Source organism: Cicer arietinum, chromosome 7 (genome assembly GCF_000331145.2).
Source record: "Cicer arietinum cultivar CDC Frontier isolate Library 1 chromosome 7, Cicar.CDCFrontier_v2.0, whole genome shotgun sequence".
NCBI classification, from domain to species: Eukaryota; Viridiplantae; Streptophyta; class Magnoliopsida; order Fabales; family Fabaceae; genus Cicer; species Cicer arietinum.
In genome coordinates, this window is record NC_021166.2 from 12,915,413 (window position 1) to 12,929,482 (window position 14,070).

General features: G+C 27.5%; 2 protein-coding genes across 3 annotated transcripts in view; one reads left to right on the plus strand and one right to left on the minus strand.

Moving 5' to 3' along the window:
* Positions 1-1,825, minus strand: part of LOC101508598 (uncharacterized) — a 7,542-nt gene extending 5,717 nt beyond the window's left edge. The window contains exon 1 of one of the 2 annotated variants that reach the window (XM_004509014.4): positions 1,478-1,825. In XM_004509014.4, coding sequence (XP_004509071.1) covers positions 1,478-1,696 — 219 coding nt within the window. In that variant the 5' untranslated portion in view covers positions 1,697-1,825. Of the gene's footprint in view, positions 1-372; positions 693-1,477 lie in introns of those variants that run through there. The other variant, XM_004509015.4, reaches the window with a different exon arrangement.
* A 6,869-nt stretch (positions 1,826-8,694) lies between these two features.
* Positions 8,695-9,921, plus strand: LOC101509129 (LOB domain-containing protein 37). The gene is made up of 2 exons (XM_004509016.4): positions 8,695-9,003; positions 9,099-9,921. Exons 1-2 carry the CDS (start codon positions 8,820-8,822, stop codon positions 9,620-9,622), a joined length of 708 nt encoding a protein of 235 aa, XP_004509073.1. The 5' UTR covers positions 8,695-8,819; the 3' UTR covers positions 9,623-9,921.
* The last annotated feature ends 4,149 nt before the right edge of the window (positions 9,922-14,070 follow it).

Consider the following 14,070-nt stretch of genomic DNA (forward strand, 5'->3'; position numbering starts at 1 on the left):
TATATATATATATATAATCTTTTATTACAACTTCCATCGTGTTAAAATCATTTTAGAGGCTATTTTAAAGGAAGATGTGGTTAGATATTATGTGGGGTTGTATTAGAGATGTAAGTATTTTAAAGAAATATATGTAATGTAATAATTTTCATATGGCATTATTATCTTATTGTGGTTTTTTCTCCAATTTCACATTGTTTGTGTGTGTTGTGATTGTTATTCTATTTTCTTTGTTTATTTATTTTTTCAACATAATCAAGGTAAAAAATAAAAACATGAATTACGATAATGATCCATGGCTCCAAATCAGCTAATGCGATGGTGAATGGAAGGAATATAAATATCCGAATATGACATTGAATTTATACTTACAGTTGAGAGGTCTACAAGTTTTATGTCTAGTGCTGAATTGTCATCTTTAATAGCACCTCCTGTCCAATCTACCATCTCTACTCTAAATACTTCACCGGTATTAACCTCCCCCACAGTGGGTATGTAAGGGTGCCATCGATTATGAAGAGGAAGTTTCTGTTCCCATGGCTTCTTTTTCAGGTCTATTGGCACAACCAGTTTTGGAGTTGGTGGCGCCATGGACAATTTGGTAAAATCACTTTGGATACAAGTTGGACTTGTTCTAGACTCTAGATATTATTATTGTTATTGCTACAATGTTTGGCATTACTCTGAGGAAAGGGGACCGGTTTTCCATTGGTGGAAGGACCACATAGTGGACTTCAATTGTTATTTGGATATCCCTATGAATGATTGGTATGTGGTATGTATTTATATATATTCATTTTACGATATAATTATAGCTAGATGATTTCGATGTTTTGAATCTTGAATTATAATCTTTAAGGTATTGGATTATAGTTATTATATATTAAATCTTAAATAATTTTGCTCTAAATATACTTACACTTAACTTAAATATAGTAATCCTGAACTAAGTTATTACCACTAATTAATAACTCATTGTAATTATTTCTTGAAAAAAATTATTATAAATATTGAACTTGACTCATCCAATTGGTCACAATAAATTTATTTATTAAGTAAATCAATTTTATAAATTTCATTAAATTTTAAATCATGTGATACTTCATTAAATAAATGTATATTAATAAATTTTTTAAAAAATACTAGTAAATATAGACGGATGATTGCATAAGTATACAAATTTCATACTTACATGAAAATTTTTGTGTTTGATTATGAAAATAAAATTATTCTTACAGTAATTTAATCTTACATTTCTATTTTTTTTTTCTAATCATTCGATTTTAAGAAAAAAAATTCATAATAATTCATTTTAAAATAATTAAAGTCTGAACAAAAACTTATTCAAACGAACTTGGATTCATCCAAACCTCAAATATTTTCTATTTATAAGTAATTTTTAAGAAAATTTTTATAACACTGAAATTGGCAATTAAATAAGTACTATAAAGAGAGAGAGAATGAAAAAGGAACTAACCGCAGAGAGATCAACGTGTTTGGCGTCTTGGGCAGTGTAATTCTTAGTGATAGCACCACCACTGAAATCTATCATTTCAACTCTAAAAACGTCACCGGTTGTAGCCTCTGCAACTGGGGGTATCTCTGGATGCCATCGGTTGTGAAGTGGTAACTCTTGCTCCCATGGCTTCTTCTTTAAGTCTACCCGCACTACCAATCTCGAACCATACTTAGACATTTTATTTCTCAACCCAATTTTGTTCTAGAAAATTATTAATAGTCTACTCATTGCAGAGGATATTATTTCTAAAGTCAAAGAAGGCTAGGGTGTAAGATGTGGGATCTTATAAGACCTTAAATTTTTAGGGGCACAATTTTATTTAATAGGTATACATATATATTTAAATTACATATGTACTAAATTGAGTTTTTAGCCCTTTCATTTACTATAAAATTTTAATATAAATTTTAAATATTCTGAAAAAGAAACTCTAAAAAAAACCCACCAATTCATATATAATTTTTGTTGAAAAACTCATCTGAATATATAGAATTAAACTTTGAGTTTGTTAAGAAGTCTTTTAAAATTCATTATTTTTTTATACCGTAGATTAAATAATTTGACTAATTTAATAAAAGATTATAATTATATAATACATGTGAGGATATTTTTAAATTTTTAATTAGTATTAAAAGACGTACGTTGTTCTCTGATAAAAACTTGAAACTTTTTTGACACATGATAATTTATAAAATTTTAACGATAAAATTATATTTCTATTCTAATTTTGGTAACTTAGCGTAATTTTTTTCAATACATGCTTAATCTTTAGTTTTTAATTCTTAATCACATGTAATGCTGAAAATCAATAGTGATGTGTAAGATGATCCTTAATACATTGTAAAATGGGCATAGACATCCAATCGTTGAGAACCTTATATCCACCTCAAAGGATGAGATACCTTAACACCTATATACATCCAACATACCAATAGCCTAATATAGAGCTCCTCTAGTTTTAGTATCTATGGATTATGCGGTTCCAAATACACACACCACTTATTTATATTATGTTGAATTTTTGCTTATAAAAAAAAAACCCATGGATTAAAAGGTCATTATTTGGTATGTATTTAAATCAAAATATCTATATTTTATCTGTAATGTATTATTAATATATAATTTTTTAAGCTTTTTCTTTAACTAAAGGTATGGTTAAAAAAAAACATTAATTAAACATTAGCATTTTAAAATATCATTAATTTTAAAACTAAATTAAAAGACTCTAAAACATCAAAATATGAGATTGAGAGAGTATCTAATTAATAAACATGGGGACCTCACCGTCAATATCATGATTTGTGGGTGGAACTTGGCTTCATCCTAACGACCTAATCCAAACCAATGTAGTATGTTACTAGTGCATGCAGGGACCTACAGACAGATGAGAATCTTAAAGATATTAATTTTCATGATTTGTTTGTATTTGAACCAATTTATTAGTGCGCGTATAGGTGAATGTTTTGTAAACGTGATGATGTAAAATTATTTTAGTTAAAAATAGTTTAAATGGAGTGGGGTGGCATTTTCCAGCCCAAATAAGAGAAGTGTGTTTCCCTTAGGAACTGAAAGTGGTGGGCTATGAATCTTGTAGAATCACAAATTATTACGGTGAATGTGTTATGTCTTTGATTTTGTTTCTCTATTCTAAATACACTATTAAGTATTTGATTACTTATGAACCATAAAACTCACCGTGTTTATATACTTAAAGATCAATTATAGTTTTTAAAAGAGATTTAAATATGGATTCAAGTAAAAAAAAAAAAAAAAAAAAAAAAAAAAAAACCAACAAAACATGGATTCAAGTATTTAAAATATGATTTTAGTGAATGAAAATTGAATTTTGTCCTTCTTCCTCAATTAGAGTTGTACCACTCATTTCTAATTTTTTTCTTTCAATTTACTAAAATACCTCTAAATGATAGTGAAAATTAAATAAAAAATCGAACAATTGAACATATCTTTACATTCTAAAATTTCCAAATTTTTTTTCTTCTAAACTTCTCAAACTAAAAATTTCGTTTAGGAGTAGTTATTTTCAATTAGAAATTTCAGTTTTTAAAATTTTCAATAGTTATATTGTGTACTAAATCTTAAACCCTAAATAAATTACATACTAGAAACTTTAAATTCTAAAAATAAAATTTGATAATGTTTATTTGTATATCGAATATTTGAAGAAAAAATTTTAAGTACTAAAATTTTTGGTGCAATGGTAAGATTTTGAAGCAGTTTTTTTACAATAAGATAAATGAAAATAATATAGATAAAATTAAATTTTTTTACATATCAGAAAGATACAAATCTAATTAATTAAGAAATACAGAATCCAACTTTTTAAATTCAATTTACCACGGACTAAAGTTGAGCCATTAGTTTTTTTATTTGGGCCATGGAAATTAATGAAAAGTGGGCTCCTCTTTTTTTTTTCTTATATAAAAAAACGGGCTCTTCATTTTTTTTTTGTCGAAATCAGCTCCTCATCTTTGTCTGAAAGATTTTACTCTATATCTCCATTGTTATATTTATATTCTCATAAATTTTTGAAAATGTTAAATTTATCTTTGAAATTTTAATTATTTTATAAATTTAAATTTCCTTTTTTTTCATCATCTAAATTTTTTTGGAACAACCAATTAAAGTTTTTCGAAAATTTTTAAAAAGCTTAATTTATGATCTTCGGTATAAAAACTTAGACTATCAGAAAATTTGCGAATTTTTTTTCCAATACAAACGATTTTTGTTTGGAAAACAAATTAACTTTAAATTACTGGAAAATTTGGGAGCTTCAAAATTTTCAAAACAAGTTGTGTATCAGGAAAATCTGCTCAAATTTTCCGATACAAACATTTTTGTTTTTGAAAAAAGAAATTAATTTTCTGGAGAACTTGGAGTTTCAAATTTTCCGGAACAGACCGTGTACCAAAAACTTTGAAAAAAGTTTTCCGAAGTATAACATATGTATCGGAAAACTTTAAAAAAAAATTTCAAAGAAAAAAAAGAAAATTTTAGCACTAGTTAGTGTATCGGAAAATTGAAATAGTATTGTGAGTAAAAATAAAAACTTTTAATATTTATAAGAAGATAAAAATGTTATTATGTCATGACAATTACGGGGTAGGAGTATAACATGAGGTACATGGTAAAATTTTGTTTTGTTTGAGGTTTTCTTTTACTCGATCTTTCTGAGCTTGATTTGGGTATATTTACTATGTTATTTCTTTGGGGTGAGGAGGATTGAGTAGCCCGACCAAAGTGTTTAATTTTGTTTCACATTCGGTTGGGTTAATTAATGAGTTCACACGGCTTTGAGTTTGAGAATTCTGGCCCATGAATAACTAAACCCGATCGACACAAGCGTACAAAGTTAGTAAACAATATGTATTAAAAGTTAGATTTTTTACCTAGTTGTTATTTATTTTCTTTATCTCTTCATTTTTTAGGAATCACACAATACACACCTCATGACTTTCGCTCAATGCTTGCTTCTTCTCGTTACCACCACTACACATCCAACACAAACCTCACGACAAATAGTTGTGTCAACCTTTGCTTTGTAAGTATACTATTGTTTGAATTAAGTTAACAAACTTAAAGATAAACAATCCAAATTAATAAATATTGTAGGAGGTAAATCCTAACCAGTTCATTAACTTTAAAAAGATCACATTTTACTATAAGAAATACTTTAAAAGAAGCATGTAATTTTCAAAATTTAAATTATATATTTTTAGATAATTTATTATAAATCTATTTGCATATTTTAGAAAACTTTTGAAACGTGCTAATCTTATATTAATTTTTATTCAACTACAATTAAAATAAATTCCAAATATAGACACTTTGAGAATTTCAAATTATAAAATAATAAATCTAAAAGCTTAATATAATTTATTTATTATCCAAAGTTTTCCTCGACTAGAAGTAACTGAATTCACCACGTTATGCCGAATATAGTTTTCAAGACATGCATGAGTTGTTGTTAGTGAGAGAGAGAAAAAGTTAGACCCTAGTTTTATCCTATTCAGATTGGTTTACATAGAACCCTTTTTTGGTTGCGTATGGTTGGACAACATCTATGTCGCTGATTAACACCAAAGGGTACTCATCGTGAACTGCCATGGAGCTAGGAAGTCTTTGTTTTTGTTCAGGGATGCCAGACTTTAATCCAGATATGATGAGGAACACTGAGGTCCATGTTGGGTTTGTTTTAGGATTTATCCCTCTCCCATGAATATTGGAGACCTAAGATTTTATATATTGACTGCGATATTGGAATTCCTTTATCATTAGATGGAGCAACTAGTAACAAGAAACGTTATTTTGCAAGAGTTTAGGTTCATCTTGACTTGATGGATCACTTCCCAAATTTTCTTCTTGTGGTTCAAAGTCCTCAAGATTTATTTTAATATTTGAATAATATTATTGGATTGTGTCACATTTTGTATTTTACATAGTTATATGTATTTTTTTTTATAAGAACACACAATGATCTATTTGATCCATATTATGGACCAAATTAATACATCAATTTTTTGTTAATCAAATTATAACATAAATCTCTATTATAACAAAATCGAGGGAATTATTTATACAAAAACAACTACTATAATTATAAAATAAAATAAAATTTTCAACTTAAATTTCAAGTATGTGAGTTGTGCATTTTATCTACAGATATAAAAATTAAACTAAATGATTCTATGATCTACAAAATTAATTAAATTAGTTTGTTATGTTTTTATGAGTTTGAATCCAAGTTAAACTAAATCAATAAATCCGACATTTATTAATTTGAGATATAATTTCACGTAATTTTAAAATAGATCGCATAATACTCAAACCAAAAACCATTATGTTTTATCAACTCATCTAGCTAGAATAAAATTTTTATTTATTTATGTGTGTGTTTTAAGGGTGTTAATTATTCTACATCGTCATACCATATGACATATTATTTAAATCATATCACTTCGCCATTTTTTAGTTAAAAGATTTGAGGGAGAGACCAAAATTGTCGACTTTTAAAATAGGACAACCGATTTCGGGAATCAGTAAAAATAAGATTACTAAAAATACAATTAAGCCTATATTTTAATATGATAAAACTACTTTATGTCTTCTTTCAGACTCAACCCAACTGTTTTAACTCAAAAATGAGTTTCTTAACTCAAGATATAAATTTTCAAGATGACAAATGCATAGCAATTTATCCGTGAGTGTTATGCGACTTGTTTAAGAACGGACTCGGAGATTGAACGTGATGAGGTGACTTAAAATCACAAAATATCTAAATATTTTTCTAGGATATTAGTATTTTAATGAGTGAATAGGAAAAATATCAAGATATTTTCGTACTATGTAGTAAGACTTTGTAAGGAACAAATTGAGTCACCTCACTATCCCTTTTTGAGTGTAGACTAGAATGACTTATGTAAGAAGGATTAGATGGGAAGTAACGGGTTAGTGAAATGTTTGAAAAATATTTTCAGAGATCCAGATAAAATTATTCGTCGGAGAATAGTTTAATCGAATTACGAAGATTATTATCGACAAATGTTTTAGATGTCGCACATTACTGTTAAATTGATCTATCTATTGGTTCACAAAGAATGTCGTTCAGATGAATTTCTAGTTGAACTTGTAGATGCATCTTTATCTCAATACGCTAAAAATGACATTTTATAGCGCTTATTAAATACAAGCGTTGTTGTATAATATTTTAAAAATAACGGAGGATACAACAACGCTTTTTTGAGAAGCGTTGTGGAAAAAGTGTTGTTGTAGGGTCATATAAGGCCACATAGCGCTTGCACATAATGTTTACAAGGCTTTTACAGCGCTTTTTCAAAAGCACTGTAAACTGAAACACCATCACATAATGTTTTACAGCGCTTTTGGAGCGCTTTAAACACAAGCGCTGTAAAATACAGCGCTCTCACCTTATGTTATATACTTTTTAAAGCGCTTTAAGTAGTTATGTCGAGATCATTTTATATAATACGACAATGATTTCAATCGTTGTTTTTGAAAAAAATTGTTTTCCTTTAATTTAAAGTTGAATGCGGATTATAAATATTTGTCGATTTAGAAAAAAATTAAAATAATAATTGTTAGTAAAATTTTAAAGAATCTTATTTAATTAATCGTCAATGGATAATTCTATTAATTGGTGAAAATTTATTTGGACTAATAAGTGTCTTCCTCCTTCGAAATCTCTTTTGATTTGAGACATCATTCATAATTGTTTATCCACTTATTAAAATATTTGGAGACGTAAATGTGTCATTGTTTTTTATTCGTCGCCTTTATGGTATAGCTTAAGAAACTACTCATAGTAGAATATAAAGAATATAGCATTTTGAATAAGTAACTAGATCTTGATAATAATTCTATATTATTAAATTTCAATAATAAATACCTTTTAAAATTAAAATGAGTACGTCACTAAAGAAAAAAAATATAATTTTTTGCAAATGTAATACATGTTAACACACTTATAATTAAAAAAAAAAGGTAATTATATATATATATTAAAATATCTAAAATAAATCAGATTCGTTATACATTAATACTTAAAAATAATTTAAAAAATTAATAATAGTCGATGATAGTATTTAAAAATAATGTTAATAGTTTCTTTTGCCTTCTCGTTAGAGATAATAATTTATTAATGTAAACTTGACTATTAAATTTTAAAAAATATTTTATTTTTACATTAATCAATACTATCTCATCTATAAAATATAAAATGATCATTTGAAAAAATAATTTATTTAAATTTAAAATAACTTTTAAAATTTATTTATGATTTGAATCATGTAAAGATATGATTGACCAAACGTTTATAAGCATGCAATATTTTTACTTTACAATAGGGAAGGACCCATTATACTATAGTCTATAGATGAGCTTAATAATATATAAAATTATCCAACGGTGGAGGAACATTCATGCGCGGAAACACGGAGCCGCTCACGCCAAAGACATTGGAATCTCACCCTCCCATACAAACAAAAAAGGTGACTGCCCTCAGAAACACACTCACACGCTCCTTCACGTCTCTCTCCCACTTGCAACACTAACTAAACCCAACCATAGTTAACTACCAACCACACTTCTCTAACTCCATCTCCTTCCCTTTCACATATTTATTTATATATATCCCACCTCTACCGCAAATCGCATTCTCCCATCCCCTTCCATTGTTCCCAAACCACACCTTACTTAACCTTCTCTCTATTTTCTTATCTTCTTTTTTCATGTGTGAGAGATTTTCCAACACTAGAATACAAGCATGAGTTGCAACGGTTGCAGAGTTCTTCGAAAGGGTTGCAGTGACTCATGTATTTTGCGACCTTGTTTACAATGGATCGAAACCCCTGAAGCTCAAGGCCACGCCACTGTTTTCGTAGCCAAATTCTTTGGTCGCGCTGGTCTCATGTCTTTCATTTCCAACGTCCCTGAAACTCAAAGACCAGGTAATTAATTCATTAATTAATTATTCAATTTAATTCATTTTAAACTTTAATTACTAACTCTGGTAATAATGCTTCTTTGTTTGTTCTCTATGCAGCTCTCTTTCAGTCTCTACTGTTTGAAGCGTGCGGAAGAACGGTTAACCCTGTTAACGGTGCCGTCGGACTTCTCTGGACTGGAAACTGGCACGTGTGCCAGGCAGCGGTCGAGACGGTTCTTCGAGGCGGCATGCTTAGGTCGTTACCGGAGCTTACTACTCTGGACGCGCCTCCTGTCGCCGCTGACGAGGCATCGGAGGCGGAAGATGCCGGCACGGATGTTATTTTGAGGATTCGAGATCCGAATCAGAATTTCCGGCTAGCGAACTCGCGATCTAATAATAAGGTTTATGCCGGTGGAAAACGCCGGCGATCGGAGGAGGGTGTGAATATTCCGGCGGCGATTAATCTTGATCTCCGGTTGACGCCGATTTTCCTGCAGAAAGCGTCGGAGAATCGTCGGCCTGGATCGCCGTCGATGACGTCGGAAGAATCGGTGACGACGACGGTGTGTTTGGAGGCTGGGATCGGAGATCCATGGACTCACGGCGGTGATCGGAAAGTTCTCAACCTTTTCATATGAGGACTCTCTGTTTTTGTGTAGCGCGTGTTTGTCACGTGCGTGTTGTAACCTGTCTTTATTTTGCTTACAATACTCGTTGTGGTGAAGAGAGAGGGATAAACGGTTTTGTAGTTCGTCGAGTTTTCGTGAGTTACCGGTTCAGGATTTCTCAAGAGAGAAAGATGATGGTTCGTCGGTGATTTGTTTTTTCATTTTTTTTTTTTTTTTTGTTTTTCTGTCAAATATGAGATATGTGTAAACTTGTAACCGTCGAAAATTAATAAATTAAATAAAGAGTAGTTTTTTTATATTTAGTGATACATCTATGACCGTGTCTGCTAGATAAACATTCAGTTATTTTAGTCTAGTGGGTCTGCATCCAGAATACCCGCCCTCAGTCCTACCACCAGTATCACAGACTCCAACAACTCCATTTTCACATTAGGGTGTTTTGCGATTTTATTTCGAATTTTAAAGAATTAAATTTATATTATGATATATATTTAATATTTTAAGAAATAATATAATATTAATATATTTACGTGTTATATTCTCTTTTTAATTTTTTTAAATATCAAACTTACATTAAAAATATAAATTTAATTTTTCAAATCGACAATTCTTTAGAGGCGGACTGCTGCCTTGAGGTTGGAAAACACCTCCAAAAACCATAATGCAAATACTCTAGTAAGCATTTTCATTTTGGAGATTACAATTGGGGCAAATCGTTGTTGGTTTTTATATTTACTCATCTTAATATAAAAAAAAATACTAACAAATCGATTAATACCAATCAATTCTATTTCTTTATTATTGTACAATAAAGACATAACGTTATTTAATTAGACAAATGAACCAACAACTACATATTTTAAAATAAAAATTAAGAATTGTTAAAACGTCCTTGATAGTAACTAGACGTTATATTTGAAGCTACAATTAGGATTCAGGCATTCTGAACAATATTTGACCTTGACATTATGTAATATTATATTAATTGGGTGAAATAGAATGATTATAAATTAAGAATGTTGGAACTTTGACGTCAGAGAAGTAGGACACAGCTCGTTGTAAGCCTGGCACAACCAATGGTAAAATATTAGTGAAACAGTAGAAAAAGAACATTTTTTATTTTGTTTAGTGCATGTGGAAACAAGTTGTGGATTAATTGTCCGAGAAGTTGCTAGGGCCAAAGCAATGGCAAGCGACTTTTGGAGAGTGCAAAGAGACGTACAAAGAAGGAGAAGGAATCAAGGAAAGAGGATTAAGTAATCATAACATTTAATAAAGCTGCGATTTTGCCTCTTGTGTAGATGCATATCTCTCCGGTCTCCACCAAGCACAAACAGCAGTAAAGCCAAAATATACGGTTCGCTTCGTCGTCGAGTTTTTGCTTTCTTTCTTGAAGTGTTGTACATTTCTTAGAGGCTATAATTATTTAAAAAATGTTTGAAATACACCTGGTATCCATTCTATATTTTGAGAGAAAAAAAAAAAGAGAAAATAATAATGTAATTAATGTGGTACGTTGATAATATAATAAAAAAAATATCAATAAGTGTATGAAAATTAAAAGCGTTTAGTTATAATACGATTATAATAGTTGAATTATTTTAAGACTTTCATTTCACTATTTGTTACTCTTTAGAATATGTGACAAGATATGTAAACTAGTTCATATTCTATCCATTTTATAATCAATTTTATTTTAATAAAAAAAATATATTTTAAGATGAATATATTTACTTTTTAATATACCTTTAAATACTTTTGTGATCTTTTAACTTATTTTAATGGTTTAATTTAATCTATTAATTTAAAAATAGATTAAATTGGTCTCTTTCCTTAAATTAACGGTAAACGGAGTTAAATTTTGATGATTTAGTAGATCTATATATAATTGTTAAAAAAATTACTTACTTTAATTTATATTTTTCAAAGTAATTTATGATTCACCAAAATTCAAATTTTCTCTAAATTTATTATTTTTGTAAAATAAGTATGCTGGAAACAAATTCAATTCGTCTTTCAACTTTGTGATTAATCTAAAAAATTTGTTTCATAGAATGAGATTTTTTGTTCTTAATCAAATCCAAGAGAAAAGGGATATTTTGGCCGAAGATAGACACCTAAGTGGTGGTGTGGAGATAATATTGTTTGTAGAATCATAATAATTGCCAATTCTGATTAAAAACAATATCGATCCAAGTTTGAAGTTATGTTGTCCATTTTCTATTCTCCAATTTTTTTACTAGTTCTATGAAGAAGTATAGCCTATGAAAAGAATTTGTTTATCGTAAAACAAAAAATGAGGTTTAAGTTCTCTTGCAAAATCTTGATAATTAAAGGCAACAAGTAAATGAGCAAAAACTAAAAATTGGTAAACAAACTCAAAAATTGATGGGCAAGCCCTTAAAATTGATGAAAAAAGTCATGACATGCTAAGCCAAAATAAGAACATTGTTGCACTTGAAAAAAAAAACTAAAAAGTAGCATAAAATGGAAGAAAGTTTGGTCTTTTATTTGTTATGTAGTATATGACGGTGTAATTTGTATTTTAATATGTAATGGTGTTTATGTAATGAAAGTGTTGTGACAATGTTGTGTTATTAGTTAATTTAAAAAGAAATGACGTTGTCAGTGGCGAATCTTGCAAAAAAATATCTAAAGAGTCGAGGAGCCACAAGTTTCACACGATTCATATATAGTTGACAAGTTGAAAAAGTTATAATTTCAATTCTCACAAGTTTTACAATTTTCACAAGTCACACAATTTTTCATAAGTCATACAATTCACACAAATTTTTAGAACACAACACAATTCAATCAAATAAAATGATACACTTTAGGATTTTTTTTTTTATCTATTTATAAATCTTGTATTAATTTTATTATATTTTATCTTTTGAATTGCATAATTTCTAATATGATTAGCGATAGATTGTGATATAAGAACAATTGAATAATCTCTTTGCATTGAGGTAAACATAAGAAGTTTATTGATGAGAAGAAGCATTTATTTTCTTATTATATTTATAGAGAAAAATTATTTAAGTAGAAAAAAAAAAGAGTAAAAATATAAAGAATATTCATTTGAATATATCTGACAAAAAAGACTTGTTTGAAAATATTTATTTTGTTACCAGTTTCTAATTTTTTCTCTCACTAATTTATAGTATTTTTTTATAAACAATTGCAAATAAATTTTGAACTTATAATTTATTATTTATTTTCTTAATTTTATCTTTGTTGTTTAATTAAAACTAATTTTTTAACCATAATTTGAAATAAATAAAATAGGTATAATATGCTATAGATTTATTTTGATTATTATTTTGATTATTATTTTGGATTAATATAATTGCAGTTAATACTGTTTTTTTTTTATAATTATAATATTATTAGTATATGTTTATTGTTGTATATTTAATGTTAAATTTACTATTATATGAATCACATACATGTGTTGAAAATATCTCAAAATAAAATATTAATAAATAAAAATAATTTTAATAAAAACTTATAAAATATTATAGATTAATAAATTTTAAATTATTAAATTCAAAATATTTTAAACAATAATTGATATAAATTTTAATATAAAATTAAAAATATTCTTGTATGTGATTTTACATTTTTATGATAATTAAACAATAACTGTATTAAACACTTTAATTAGCTTTTTCACTATTAATTATAACTTATATGTTAGTTTATTTGCTACCAACTATAAATTTATTAACTATCTACTAATTTTAACCAAAAAAAACTAAGTACTACGATTCCACGATGACTTTAACTCTATTTTAAAAATAAGTGAATTCAATCTCTAATTTCGATTTTAATTGCAATTCTTTGACATTTTAGATTCAACGTGTCTTAATATTTAGAAATATAATATATTTTTTATCTTATTATAAATATCTTATTTTAGTTAAATATAATTCTTAAAAAAAATAACTAATTATGTTAATTTTAATATTAAAATGAGATTTATTTATTAAAATACTCATAATCAACAATAATAAATAAAATTGTTAGATAAATTAAAATACAAAAGTTAAAAATATATTATTGAAAAACGTAATAAATATTGTCATAATATTATAAAATAGCAAATAATTTAAAATAAAGAAAATTATAAATATAATATTTTTGTGAAACGGTAAATATTTAAAATGAAATTAAACTTAAATGTACCTCAGAATTTAAACTCTTTTATCTTTATGGTCTTATTTTTTTTAAACATTAGCTGTACACAAACCAAATTTATAAAACCATTACTTAAAAATAATTATCATTACCGACTAACCATATACACACTAAATTTGTAAATTGAGTTGAATACTTGAAATTGAATGGAAGGGAAGAACCCAACTGAAGCATGCAAGTGCAAGCGGCTTCTATTTTCTGTTTTTTGTTTGAGGAAATCTATTTTATTTTATTTTCCTTTTCTTTTTCTCTTCTTT

Coding starts and splice junctions, on each gene's coding strand:
- LOC101509129 (XM_004509016.4), top strand. CDS start 8,820: ATGAGTTGCAACGGTTGCAGAGTTCTTCGAAAGGGTTGCAGTGACTCA. Junction 9,004..9,098: donor CCCTGAAACTCAAAGACCAG/GTAATTAATTCA, acceptor TTCTCTATGCAG/CTCTCTTTCAGTCTCTACTG.